Source organism: Pseudorca crassidens, chromosome 9, assembly GCF_039906515.1.
Source record: "Pseudorca crassidens isolate mPseCra1 chromosome 9, mPseCra1.hap1, whole genome shotgun sequence".
Lineage (NCBI taxonomy): Eukaryota > Metazoa > Chordata > Mammalia > Artiodactyla > Delphinidae > Pseudorca > Pseudorca crassidens.
In genome coordinates this window covers 96,006,156-96,019,690 of record NC_090304.1, presented here as the reverse complement: position 1 = coordinate 96,019,690, position 13,535 = coordinate 96,006,156, and the positions used below count along the sequence as shown (strand labels likewise).

Sequence of the window (13,535 nt, the reverse complement as noted above, 5' to 3'; positions counted from 1 at the left end):
TCCTGCTGCTGTCTCCTCCGGGAGCTTCACTTTCCTCCTCTTGGTTTCTCTGCCCCCACCCCCCCGTTTTTCCTTCTGTCTTCTCCTGCCTCAGTTCCTCTCCCTGATGATGTGTCTGACCCCCTGTCCCACCCCAACCTGCAGGCGGCTGGCCAGGTGGGCAGGCGCCAGCCGTAGCTGTAAATAGAGCGCTGTGCTTTTGTGCCGGTTTGTGTGTGTGCTGTATTTCTGTGTTTTGATAGAAGTCACACAAAAAAAGGATAAAAGAAACCCTTCCCCCCTTTTTCAAATGATTGCCCCTTCCATTCCCCTGGACCCAGGGGCACGCAGTCTGACACACCTGCCCGCTGTGGCAGTGTCTCTGGGTCAATAAAGGATACCATTCCGGTCCCGTCCCCCAGTGGTGAAATGACGTAGCTACACCCACACCTAAACTGAGGTCAGACCACCTAGGCGTCCACCTGGTGAGCCCCAGCAGGGCTGAGACCCCCCAGGGCGGCAGCCTGTCTGCTGCTGAGTGATTCAGGAGAACGCGTGCATGTGCATGTGTGTTTGCCCCACAGAGGTGACACGGGGCCCTGGCTTCCTAGCTGTGGATGTCTGGTGTCCCCTGCTGCTACATCTTAGCCAGAACTTGGAGTCCTTGGTCCCCAGTCCGGGATGAAGGCAAGGAGGACGAGGCGGAGACTGTGTGGCCCCCTCGTGTGGAGCCGTGGAGGGGTGGCCTGGGGAGCCGAATGGTCCTCTGCCCGCTGCAGTGGCTCTGGGCCAGGTGGCCCCCAGGGCCATGACTCTTCCAGAGGCTACCACTTACTTTTTGTCACCAAAGGAGGAAAGGAAAAGGGTTTGGCCGAGTCCGTCTGTCTCCCTCCAGCCTCCACCCACTGAGGATGGAATAGAGAGAGTGTTGGATTCCGAGCAGGAGGGCGTCCTCCCGCTTCTCTCTGCCTGGCCGATCGCTGGCAAGGTCCCTCTGCCCAGAGCTCAGGGCTCTGTGCCCACCCAGGCGCAGCCACTGCCTTCCCCTCAGCCCCCGGCTCTTTCCCATACGAGCTCCCCACCCGCCTCTGGTCAGAGCTGAAGCCATACACGATTGGGTGTTTTGCCCCCCTCAGCCCCAGGAGTAAAACACTTCTCCTTTTCTCACTTCCTTTCCTGCCTTGTGAGGTGGCAGGGCAGCTACCTGGCTGAGGCCTTTTGTACCCCACCTCCAGGGCCAAGGGCCATTTCTAGACAAGGTGTCTTCTGCCGTGGCCCCGTCCCCAGCCTTCCTGACCTGAGGGCCTGGTCTCCCATTGGCAGCTGTGATACAAAGGGAATTTGTCCCCAGTTCTCCCAGTCTGGTGCTGTCCTCAGTACCCCGGTCAGCCAGGTCAAGTGCTTCCTCCGGGGCTGGCTGCGAGCTCCTGCCTCCCCCAGCCCCTCCCAGGGGCCAGGGCCTGGTCCCCCGTGTTCAGGGGCCACCTGTCCTCAGTCCCGCCAGACACGTTCCCACCCTGTCTCAACCCGGGCCTCGTGCCCTTGAGTCCCCCACCCATGACCCAATACTCCCAAATCGACTCTTAAGTGTTTCCTGCGCAGAGGAGAGACGGGTCAGACTGAAAAGGGCCCGATGCCCTCCCCCTCCCCCGCTCCTCCCACCTCTGCCACCAGACTAGCTTTCCAAGGTGAATTCCACAGGCCAGCTACTTCCCTCCATCCATGGCCACACCCCCAGCCATTTTGTACCATTATATAAATATATATATAAATATAAATATATAAATACAATATGTGAAGACATCTTCTTGGTTTTTATTTTGAAACAATTTTTAGGCTTGTTCCGGGGGTCTCTGTGCTGCCTGTACTGTATTGACCTGTTTTATAGGTGCCTTTTTATTAAAAAGAGAAAATTAAAAATCCAGTTTCTTGCTGTCTTGCTTCTGTGTCTGGCTCCTCCGCTGTCCAGCTTACTATTGGGTGCTGGGACGAAAAAGGGGCCCCAGGGATTCCCTGGTGTTCCACGGTGAAGACCTAGTCCCCTGGGTCACAGCTCTGATCTCCCCTGCGGGGGCCTCTTAGGGACCTGGGCTGACTGGCTTGAGTGGGCCTGGGCAACCGATGTGCGCCCTCAGCAGCTGCAGGGGTCCCTGGTGTCCCATTCTAGGCAGACCAGAGGCTGGGGAGGAGGCAGGGAGAGCCCTCCCCGGGCAGGGGGCAGGCAGGCGCGGAGCAGCTTCCTCTGGTTCCATCTGAGTAGTATCCTCTCGGGGCAGGGCCCAGCTTCCTGGAGCCCGGGGACTTCCCTGCCTAGGCCTGCTTGTCACACTGCCCAGCCCAAGGGGATGCCTCGCGGCTCTTGCTGCGGCCCAGAGAGATGGCCTGGCCTGCAGGCAGGGGGCTGGATGAGATGACCCCCAGGGACCCCTTAGGTCTCTTTCCTCGGGAAGTCTCCATCTCTGCTCCGCGGTCAGATTCTCTCTGTGGCTCCAGGAGTTTCTCCTGGCTGTGTAGTTTGTGGGGAGAGGGGAAGGGAAGAACGCATCTGTCCCCTTCCGCATCGGTGCCCAGACCCACCAGGGCCCTGGACCCTGCTGTCCTTGGCCTGCCCTGGGAGCTTTCCACCCTGGGCAGAGAAGACAGCTGGCTTTGGTTAATACTTGTTCATCCTTGGAGCTGGGGAAGGAGAATCTTTCCTTTCCTTGGTTGGGCTCCTCTCTGCTGACCTTAGTCCTTCTCTAGGATGCTGGCTGGTCTCTGAGGGCACCTGGAGTCTGCCTCAGGCTGCAGACCTCCCAGGGCCCAGTGACATGGGGCTGGCCCGGCGCCATTTTGGTCAGAGCCAGGGGCAGCCACCTGGACCGGGTCATCCTGAGCTTCCTGCTTGGTCAAGATGCTGCAGGGCTGGTGACCTGAAAGAATGTCTGTGCTTAGTAGGCACTGAGACATGTTAAGGCCCCGCTCTGCTGCCAGCTGGCCTTTCCTCAGCCTTAACCTCCATCCATGCCCTGGTGCTCAGCTGCTTGTTACTTTTGGCAGGTGAGGTGGGAGGAGAGGTGGGTGGTTGCGGAGGTCGGTGGTCCATAAGATGATGGAGTACGTTCTGGAAGGGGAATGACTTTCCCTATCGACGGGGGCAGAAGGAAAATTTCTTTCTTGAGCTTTGGATGGTTAGGATGAGAGAAGGTAAGTGTGGTCCTCTCAGCCCAAAGTGATGCAGACGAGCACAGGTATCCTTTGCTTTGCCCTTGGGCTGCTTTCCCCTCCCTGGACCCCAGCCTAGACCCGGGGCTGGGAGAAGAGCTAGCGGGGTTGTCCTGGAAAGAGGGGTTGGTTCCTCCAGCTGCCCCATATGAGGACACTGGCCAAGGCGAGCTCTTAGGATCCCAGATCCTTTTGGAAGGAGTTCGAGCATCACTGCCTGCCCCAAGGAAAGCAGAAACAAGGGGGTGGGGGGTGGCTAGGACCTAGAAGGTGGTGAGGGAGGTGGCATTCTCTGACTCCGAGAGGCTGCTCTTGCGCCAACTAGGGAAGAACTGGCAAAGAGAGGCAGGGCCGGCACAGCCCAGCTTGGTCAGAAGCCGCGACAGGTCACTGCGGAACTTCACGCCGGCAAACGTGTAGAGCATGGGATTGAGGCAGCAGTGGGCCAGGCCCAGGAACTCACTCATGGTGATGGCCACGGAGAGATAGCCATTGAACTCACAGCTACTGCCCAGGGCCTTCAGCCTCGTCAGGGTGTCCAGGAAGATAACAACGTGGTAGGGTGACCAGCAGAGAAAGAAGACACTTGTCACAAGGATGGCCACCCTGACCGCCTTCTGCCGCTGAGGACGCCGCTGGGCCTGGCACAGCCTGTGCACCACCCCGACATAGCACCAGGTCATCACCAGCATCGGCAGCAGGAATCCTCCGATGTGATAGAGAAAGCGGGAGGTGAACCAGGCGTTGGTTTCGGCCTGGTTCTCCTGGGGGAAGGTGCAGTGTGGCAGAGAGTCGTTGTAATGGGGTTGACTGACCTTGGCGAAAAGGACCTCTGGCAAGGCAAAGAAGACGCCCGCCAGCCAGATGGTTGCACAGGTGATGTGGATGGAGAGGAGGCGGCGGTGGCGGTAGGCGTGGACGGCGTGGACGATGGCCAGGTAGCGGTCCACGGCGATGCAGGCCAGGAGCAGGCTGCTGCAGTAGAAGTTGATCTTGTGCAGAGAAATCACGGTTTTGCAGAGGAAGCTGCCCAGGACCCAGCCCACGGAGCCCTCGGCCACAGCAAAGGGCAGGATGAAGACCAGCAGGAGGTCGGCCACCGCCAGGTGGAACAGGAAGGTCTCGGTTGAGCTGCGCGTTTGCCGGTGCCGCTCCAGGATGACCAGCACCAGGATGTTGCCCATCATACCCAGGAGGAAGATGAGGCCATAGGCCACAGGCACGAACACGGCCTTGAAGGAGGTCAGCAGGGGCCCCTCAGCTGTGGAGCAGAGGTGATTTTCCATTGTGTGGGTCTCCGTACTGTCATTGTAGCTGCCTAATTCCTTGTACTGCAAGGGCAAGGAGACAGGAGGGTGGGAACTGAGAACCAGTCTTTCCTCTCAGAGAGGGACCCAGACCCCCTGGTAGAGTAATCCTATCCCCCCAGGCTAACTGCTTTTGTCCCTGCACTCCCAGTCTGCCCACGGACCAAATCCCAGTTTCCCTTTGTGTTCCTCAAACAAATCCCGTTGTCTTTTCCAACTTCAGTTTTCGTCTGTAAACATCCCTCACTGGGTAGTGACAAAGATGAAAGGAGATATATGGTGTGGATGTGCTTCATAAACTCTGAAGGGCTGGGCACCTGTAAGTCGTTTCTCATTTGTGAGGCCTCAGGTGTGGAAGGATGCAGCTGCAGGGGCTGGAATCAGGGCTTCCATTTGGGGGAATGGATCTGGTTAGGACAAAGAGCCATCTCTTCCGATTCTGAACAGAACAGAGGGCACTCAGACCTAGGATCCTGCTGAAGGGGTGGATGCTGGTATGGCCTGCTGGCTTGCTCTCAGTCTGTCCCCTCGTTCCTTCATTATATCTGAAATTGTAGTAAGAGCCTCTTTTTTGTTTAATCGGCACAGCAAGCCCAAGGCATGTGATACTCCGGTTTCACCCATGTCTCGCCAGAGATCGGGTCTGCTTTAACCCACGCTGATGTAACTCCCACCACGACACAGCACTGCCTGGCTGCCCTGCCTGCTACTCCCTGTCACCAGCAAACGCCTCACTCTGCTCCCTTCTCCGCGAGGGGAGGGGGAGGGGGGAGGGGGGAGGGGGAGGCTTCCAAGTGAAGGGGATGTGCCCACTCTGTCTCCGGAAGCTCACTCCTCCCTTGCCTCCCTCTCCCTCCCCCAGCCCTCCCCACCCCAGCACTCAGGTTGTTTACCCAGCTAACCGCAAAGGAAGGCAGGGCGCCTGTTTTCATACCTTTCACTCACAGCTGCCCCCCTGCACCTGCTCCTCACCTCCCAACTCTGTTCTTCCCACCCCCTCCCCTAACCATACACCTCTCCACAGCATTTCAAGACCAATTATAACCAGCTTATGTGGCTTCAAAAAGGCACTTCTGGAAACGATGAGCCCCAGGGAGAGAGAGGATGGGAGAGGGTACCGGGCACCCAGGCTCAGGGTGGTCCCACCCTGCCCTCCTTCCTGGAGAGCGAGGGTCCCACACAAGCAGGGGGTGGTTGTACTGTTACCCAGGGCCCCAGCTGTGGGTCATACACTTCTTCTCCATGGTGGGAAGACCCATTCCCCAACCTGGGCCTTTCCTTCCGGTTCCTGAGAGAAGCGGGTGGGAGGATACATTAGTGCCGTGGCAGAGTCATAGGCTGGCCCGACCCCAGCATCCCTCTGCCATAGCCCAAGTGTAGCCCTTCTTCACCCTAATGCTCAGGACTACTGTCTCCCCATGGGTCCCGTTCTCACTGACTTCTCCACTCTTATCCACCTCCTGCACAGAGGACAGGATGAGTTTTTCAACCCACGAATACCATCACATCAGTGTCCTGCTTAAAATCTTTTACTGGTTCCCTGTTACCTCTAAGCAGTGGTTTTCTTTTCTTTTTGTCTTTATCTTTTTTTTTTCAGTTTCATAGAATTAAAAAAAAATTATCGCAGTAGAGTTGATTTAAAATGTTGTGTTAGTCATATTTAAAAGCAAAGCCAGTTATAAGGAAAAGTCATGTTTGGGATCAAGTTCGTCAATAGAAGATTGGAGGAAGCCAACCTCAGGGCATTCACACAGCAGAATACAATGCAGTGCTCAAAAAGAAGTGACGTTTACCTGCGCGTTCTCTTAGGAAGAGATGTTTCCCATACATTACTAAATTTCAGAACTAATTGTGAGGCCTCCCATACAGCATAAGTCCATGGACTTTCTTTGCAGGTTTTACTGGGGTTGGGGGGGGGGGCGGTGGGAAGGGAGGGAGCCTCTGGTCCTCCCGTCTTTAAACCAGACACCCTTGTCTCATGTGGTGTTTCACACATATGCTTTTGTTTATGAAAATGGTTCTGCTTTCACTGGAAGACCATGGACTTGCAGGGTGAGGTCTAAACTCCTCTACTGGGCCTTTACATGTTTGCAAACTGTATATTCCCCTGACCTTTCAAACCTTCTCTTCCACTTTATCGCTTTATCCCTCTCCTTCAGGTTCATCGTTCTCCTGGCTGCCTGCCCCCGTCACGCTGATACAATCCTGTCTCTAAAACTCTTCCTTTCGCCCAGCAGTCCTTTCTTCCCAAGTCTGCCTATTGCTATGCTTCCTTCAAGGCCCCACTCAATCCCACCTTCCTATGTCCTTCCTAACTCTTCTGCTTGGAATTACATTCTCTCTTCTTCCATCACGTGTGCCTTTATTACCTCACTCAGGGTTGGGATGTCGGTGGCCTCATTGGATGGTGAGCTCCCGGGGGAGCTTACAAGGCCATGTGTTTTACACATGCCAGATATGATGCAGATGTGTGCTGCACCGCTTGGAGAGCAGTTTCCCAGATAAGGCCAGGGGACCTCGTATTCTGGGACTCTGGGGAAGTTCCTCCCTGTGCCTCAGCAGACTCAGACACTCCTTCCCACCCTTCTTCAGTTTTTGCCTCTTCCCAATGCTCTTGACAGCCTAGAGCCTATCTTGGGTTCTCTAACCATATTGGGAGTTATTTCCAACATCGTCATTGAATACAACCATTTGATTCATCCTGGAATTCAGCAGGAGTTAAACGGGAAGGCAGTGAGATGAGCTGTTTTCATGCAGAGCAAAGCAATTGAGACAGAAGGAGAAGAGATGCAGGGTTTGGTGCAGTCAGCGGGGCTGGACTCCATCTACCTTGTGGTGGGAGCCTGGCCCTCCCACTGCCCAGCAGAGGGCTTAGGTGCAGCCAGCTTCTCTGGTCCAGAACCGCTCAAGTCCTGCCCTCTAGAGCATTCCTGTTGATTGGTTTGCTGCTCATCTAAAGTCAACACAGTGAGACAAGTCCCTAGGAGCCCAGAGCCCCCGTCTCCTGAGAACCCAGGTTTCGAGGAGGGTTGGGAGTGGGGGACTGTCTTTCCCTTCTTGCCAAGAGGTCATGGTTCGGCAGAGCGCTCAGGCAGAGAGGAGAAGACAGAGGAAGCTGGTGTGAGGAGGGCTGAGAGATGGCGCTGCCTCTCAGCAGGAGGTGTCAAACAGACATCCTGGGGCCTCAGGAGTGGCACGTGTTAAAGCCACTTCCCACGGCCAGGGGATCCCGCACACCCGCCCTTCCTCAGATCATGGAGGTAGGTCATGGAGCAAGATCAGCTCTGGCCCAGTGGGAAGTTAGGAATCAGGAATCCTGAATGCTGCGGGGAGTGGGCGCAGAAGGGAGCCCCCCAAGACTCACACCCAGAGGGAGCTCAGGTGGGCCATCTGGCCGAGCACTCACTCATCCTTCACTGGGAGAAGCTGCAGGAAGCCACAGCCCTCAGGCACACACACACTCTGATGGCAGCATGACCCCGTATAGACTCAGACATGTGACTGCTGGGGCCACGACAGCATGCGGCATAAGCAGGTACCCAGTGGACAGTAGCCTAACAGAGGCCAGGGACCCAGGCCTCAAAGAAGGCAAGAAAACACGATGACTGGGGTGAAGCTGTGCAGAGGGCAGGAGTGGGGACTAGAACATTCTGTGTCCTGGTATTGAGGTGCCAGGAGAAGGGAGGATGGAGGGAGAGATCAAAGTGCTTGGAATTACAAAGATTACTCTTCCTACCCCCACTCCACCCCTCTGCCCCTCCCTTCTTTCCTTCCTCAGGAGCCTCTGTAGGACCCAGGACCCTCCCTGGATAATTAAGTCCTCCAAGCCCCATCTGACTTCAAATAATGAGGCTGTCTCACTGCCCTGCAGTGGCCGGTGTGAAGCTCAGCAAACGTTTGCAGATGGGGCTCTGTGTCAGCAGGTGGGCAGCGGGTGTCTAGGACCTTCCTCAGGGGTCTGTCCTGGATCCTCTCCTCTTTTTCACTCTCAACCCTGTCTTGGGTGATACGGCTGCGGGAGGCTTTCAGACAGTGCAGAGTTCTCTACAACCTGGAACTACAGGCCCAAACTGACCAGATGGAATTGGTAAAGAAAAATGTAGAGACCTAGATGGGGTTTAAAACTTCAACTCTTCAGGGACAGGTTGGAGAAGACCTGACTTAACAACTGTTTATGAGAAAAAGACCTGAGAGCTTGTTGACTGCAATCTTCAGATGAGTCAACAGGGTGGCGTGGCTGCCAGCAGGGCTTTGTTGCCTTATCTAGATGAACAGAAACCTGTAGGTGGGCACCTGACACCAACCCAGTTTGTTTGGGCTGGACAAGGGTGACCAGTTCTTAAGGGGTCTGGAAATCCCCACCCTGGGGGGAAGTTTCCAGGTCCCGGGCTGTGGTGTCCAGGAAAGAGAAGACTTGAGTCCAGGAGAGCTGGCCCCTTCAAGGACTGGAAAGAGCTCCCATGGCGAGAAGGCAGGATGGGCTTATTGTGTGAGGTCCTAGTGGGTAGAGCAGGAGAAATGGGCAGAGGTTGGGATTGGGGGTGTTTCAGTCAAAGGAGAAAGAACCTTCTAACAGGCAGAACTGTCGAACCATAGGTTGGGGCCCTTGGGAGGAAGAGGAATGTTTGAGGCCAAGTGTGTGGGAAGGGATTCCTGCTCTGGAAAGGAAGCTGGGCCCTGCCCTCAGATGCCCCTTGCTCACAGCTCCTAGATGCTCCGAGTCTCTGGCTGTCATGCCCTGCCCTGCGCTGTTCTGGTTCTCAGTGTCACCTTCATCTAGCTCAGCACCTGGGTGGGAGCCGTTGCTTCTCCAGCCTGTCTGTCCTGCACTGAGCGAATGGCCCAGCCTGACTTGCTTCTCAGTCCCCAGGAGGGAGGCAGGGCTGCTGAGTGCTTGGCTCATCCAGGCCCAACTCCAGGGCTCCAGGGTCCTGAGTCATACTCGCTGCAAGAGGCGTCTACACACAGACGCGGTTCATCACTCTGGCTATAGGGGACACACACAGGCTCCGTCTCCTTTTATGTCTCTGGCTGGATATTCCTAACCCAGAGACAGGAGTCGTGAGTAGGACCAGCCAGGGCGTCTCTCATTCCAGCTTTCTGTGGCTTGAGGGGTGCGGGGGTCTGGAAGAAGGAGGCTGGGCTGAGGGGTGAGGGCGGAGGACTTTATCCCTTCCCCACTCTTCCTTTAGAGGGCCCACACCCCCTAAAGACCATCTGAGACTCTGGCTGGCCATTTGTCACATCTCCCCCCTCTCCCCGCCCCCACCCCTCAGGAGCGAGCCCGCCAGGCTCCTCTTCCATCTCCAACCCAAGTGTTTTGGCCATTAGGAACATGGCACTACTCTGGGTGTGGTTCTGGGGGGAGACTTTAAGCTACCCCTACCTCTGCACTGAGTCTTTAGGTTTCAAGCGGTCCCCCTTGGCACCCCAGATCAATTTGCACTTTGGGGACAGAGCCACGCAGTCCGAGGGACAGGTAGACAGGTCTCTTAGGTGTGTTCGGTAACCTCCTGAAGCCATCTCCCGGGTCAGTACTGATTTGAAATATTTTGTCCCATCGTTCCTGAAAGAATACACATTCTTGTGTCCTGATTCTCAGTCCCAAATTCATGGTCACTTTTTCTGCCATTGTGCCAGAGGAGTGGTTCAGCCACAGTCTGTGTCCTCACTGAAGGCAAGAATTCCTGATGGAGACTGTGGTCTCTGTGCCTGAGCCCAGACTTGCCCCAACACTGACCCCTCCCCAGGCTAGCCCTGGGTCTCTCCCTCATCTCTGACCCTTCCAATCACCCCCAGTTGGGGCTTCTTCCACTGGGGTTCCTCTGGGACTTTTGACCTGGTTTGGGAGGGGGTGAGCCTCCCTTCCCCCAAGGTAAACCCCAGAAACAGCCTGAGCTGGTTTTGGTTCCTCTTCTTCACACCTCCTTGATGAAATGGGACAGTGCATATGAATGGCCTTCCCGTCCTGTGGTGCGCTGAAGTCATAGTCTGTGGGGGGTCATCCCTGGGGAGGGGTCAGGGGAAGCCAGGCCCTGGGGCCGGACCACCTTCACCCTGCTCTATAGCAGCTTCTCCTCCTGGCTGGTGTACCGGGTGGGGCTGGAGGTGCAGTTTATGACCGACCGCTGTAGGTACCCCAGGTCCTAGGTCTGTCAAGAGGAGGCGGCATGCTTTCAGATCCAGGTTCCTATGGACAGAGGCTTTTCTAGGTCTGCCTAGATCTGCCTTCCCAGCAGGATGGGTCCCTGGAGTGCCCACCCCAGGGACCTGGCTCCTAGTTTCTGGTACTTAGCCGTCTAGAGTTTTTCTGTTTGGATCCACCGTTCATGGTAATTAGCAACCTATCTCAAGAAAATGGACATTTTGAACGGTTGATCTTAGAATGCAAGAGGAGGGAGGGAAGATAGGATGCCCAACACTTGGTTTATGGCCAAGAGCCCCCAGTTCTTAACCCAGCATTGGAGTCTAGAACCCAGTGTTCTAGGACACTGAACTGATACTTGGTTTGGACCAGAAGAGGGAGAGGAATAGGAAGCAAAATAATAGAACTGAGACTAACTCCAGAGAGAAATGGGGAGTTGAGACACTCAGCGGAGCAGCACAAATCAGTACATACTTATTGAGAAGCTACCGCATACAAGACTCTTCTGCCGCCCTGCCACGCCAGGGCCCCTGTGCTGGGAGATACCGTCAGGGAGACTGTCAAAACTGCTCGAGGTCCTGCTGTGAGTGGCGGGGCGGGTAGAGAGAGAGGGTCTGGACTTCTGAGGGGGCAACAGCCCTGGAGAGAGAGTGTATGGGAGGTGAGTGCAGGTGGGATGAGGTGCTGGGGGCTGGCTTGAAGAAAGTTCCAGGGCCCGGATGGTCCTAGGACTCCTGGCTCCTGGCCCGACTCTGATGGAGGGGGTTCAGGCCTGCAGGGATGCCTGGACTGAGACCACTCATTTGAGGCATGACATGAAGTGAGTCACCGCTCCCTCTCGCCGGGCTGCAGGTTTTCTTTGGTATGTGGGACATGCCCGGCTGTACCCCTGCCGCCACCTGTCTCTAGTAGGTCACGCAGTGGAGTGAGGCGTGCAGTTAGGGGAACTCTTGAGGTTTCTCAGAAGCCAGAACCGGCCAGGTCTCGAGTTGGTTACTGTGATATCCAACTGGGTCAGCGCTCGTGGTCAGCTTGAAGCTTCGGGCAGAGGAAGACGCCCGGTAACCTAGTCAGGTGAGGCCAGGGGCCAGGGCGGGGGGCCAGGGTGGGAGCACATTGCCTTGTCAGGGTTGTGGGGTTTTAGTCTGATTGGACTCAGGGCCAGCTTTATGGGCGTGAGACCGGTACCGTCACGCAGGGCCCAGCACTTAGAAGAGCCCCGTGCTTGGTTTAGCGCTCTGCTGTCTCTATCTTGACATTTTTAACAGAGGCCCTGCATGTTCATTTTGCATTGGGTCCCACAAATTAAGCAGCATGTCTGATTAGACTGATGGTTCTGGCTCTGCTTTTATCGGAGGGTCGGATCTGAGAAGACAGACTTTGGGTACTTATCCCTTCCCCCACCTCCCCATGCTCTGCTTACGCTTCCAAGTCTTGGGATCTGGGCAAGCGAGAGGCAGACTTTTCCAAGCAAGTCTGGGAACACAGCTGGTGGAGTTACAGTATAGACTCCAGCCAGGGGAGCTAGAGGGAGTCGGAGACCATCTCAGGGTGAGTTTAGGGCCAGGAGAGCTGGCAGGTATAGGAGGAAAAGTTTGGACCTTTAGAAAAGGATCCAGCCCAGAATTTAGCTCAGAGAGAAGTTCTTTTCCTAGCAGTGTCCTTGGCCATGGGGGAAAGGGAGTGAAGACTACAAGGAAGTTTCCCTAAGGTCCTTACAAGCAGCCCTCTGCTGCCCTCACACAGGAGCCTTGGGTCTCTGGTTGAGCTGCTCCTTACATACGCCTTCTGGGGACCCAGTAACAGCCAAGCTCTGCTTCACGGGACAGTCTTGGGTGGGTGGCAGACAGTGACGCTGGGGACTATTTTCTTAGCCCACCGAAAAATACCTAATCTCTAGAGAGCCCAGTCCTCTGAGGGAGGCCACAATGTGCTCAGAGACACTTCTAGGATTAACACCGAGTTCTTCCACTAACTTGATACCAGCTTGGCACCCCCTACTTCCTGACCCCAGCCCACTGGGGTCCTCTCCCCTGCTGACCATCTCCTTGGGTTTAGCACATAATCATTGTCTACGAGCTTCTGGTGAGTAATTTTTTTTTCTTCTTGGCTAGCCCAAGAAGTGCCAAGAACAGGCTCTCACCTTCTCTATCCAAGAGAGAATGTCGTGCCCCGATGACAGAATCGTAGAGCAAGAGATGAATAAACATACACTGATTGGTCAACTAGCAATGCCAGCCTCCTGATATTAAGAAAACCTCCAAAGTACTTTCCCATCTACCCCGTATTCCAGCCGTATGAGATGAGGAGAGGACCCCCTACTGAAGAATGGAGAGGCAAAGTGACTTGTTCTAGGTCCTAGAGCATGTCAGGGAGGATGCAGGACCTGAACCCATACTTCCAATCCCCTCTAAATAAAGGATGTCTATTTAAGGCAGCAGCTCTATTTTCCACGGAATGAGAAATCAAACCTTAAAAGGCAGGCGCCGATGGGCCTGTCTAGATTCTGCTGATCCGCAGTGGGAGAGGACTGCATGTCTTTCCCCTCTTCCTTGGGCCCCGGGCGCAGGATATTTAGAATTCCTGGGCGACCATAAGCTACCTGTCCCTACTCACCAGGTCCTCCAGGTTGTAGTTCATGAGGTCCATGTCCAGGGTTAGGGGGTAGTTCATGGTTGTAGCCGTATGTCACCAGACTGGCCACTGCCTGATGTTGAGAGTTTCTCCGCCTGCTGACTATAGAGAGGTGGCAGCCGTCAGCTGCAAATTTAAACAAATGAACTGTGTGCTGTCTCCTGGGGCTGCGTAGGACCCAAGGCCTGTCTCACAACTCATCATTTTTTTTTTTTTTCCACTGGGTCTTTTGTGTTTTTTTGAAGAAAGAGGGAAAATCCCCACAG

General features: G+C 55.3%; 1 protein-coding gene across 1 annotated transcript; it reads right to left on the bottom strand.

Moving 5' to 3' along the window:
* Window positions 1–3,369: 3,369 nt before the first annotated feature.
* CXCR5 (C-X-C motif chemokine receptor 5) lies at window positions 3,370–13,308 on the bottom strand. Its single transcript, XM_067747677.1, has 2 exons — window positions 13,252–13,308; window positions 3,370–4,514 (listed from the first exon to the last, which is right to left on the bottom strand). The coding sequence occupies exons 1-2, from the start codon at window positions 13,306–13,308 to the stop codon at window positions 3,447–3,449; spliced, it is 1,125 nt and encodes a 374-aa protein (XP_067603778.1). The 3' UTR covers window positions 3,370–3,446.
* Window positions 13,309–13,535: the final 227 nt, after the last annotated feature.

What these genes read in the sequence shown, in the direction of transcription:
- CXCR5 (XM_067747677.1), bottom strand. Translation starts at nt 13,308, where the DNA reads ATGAACTACCCCCTAACCCTGGACATGGACCTCATGAACTACAACCTG. An exon ending in ACTACAACCTGGAGGACCTG is followed by an intron (nt 4,515 to 13,251) that starts GTGAGTAGGGAC and finishes TTGCCCTTGCAG; the next exon opens with TACAAGGAATTAGGCAGCTA.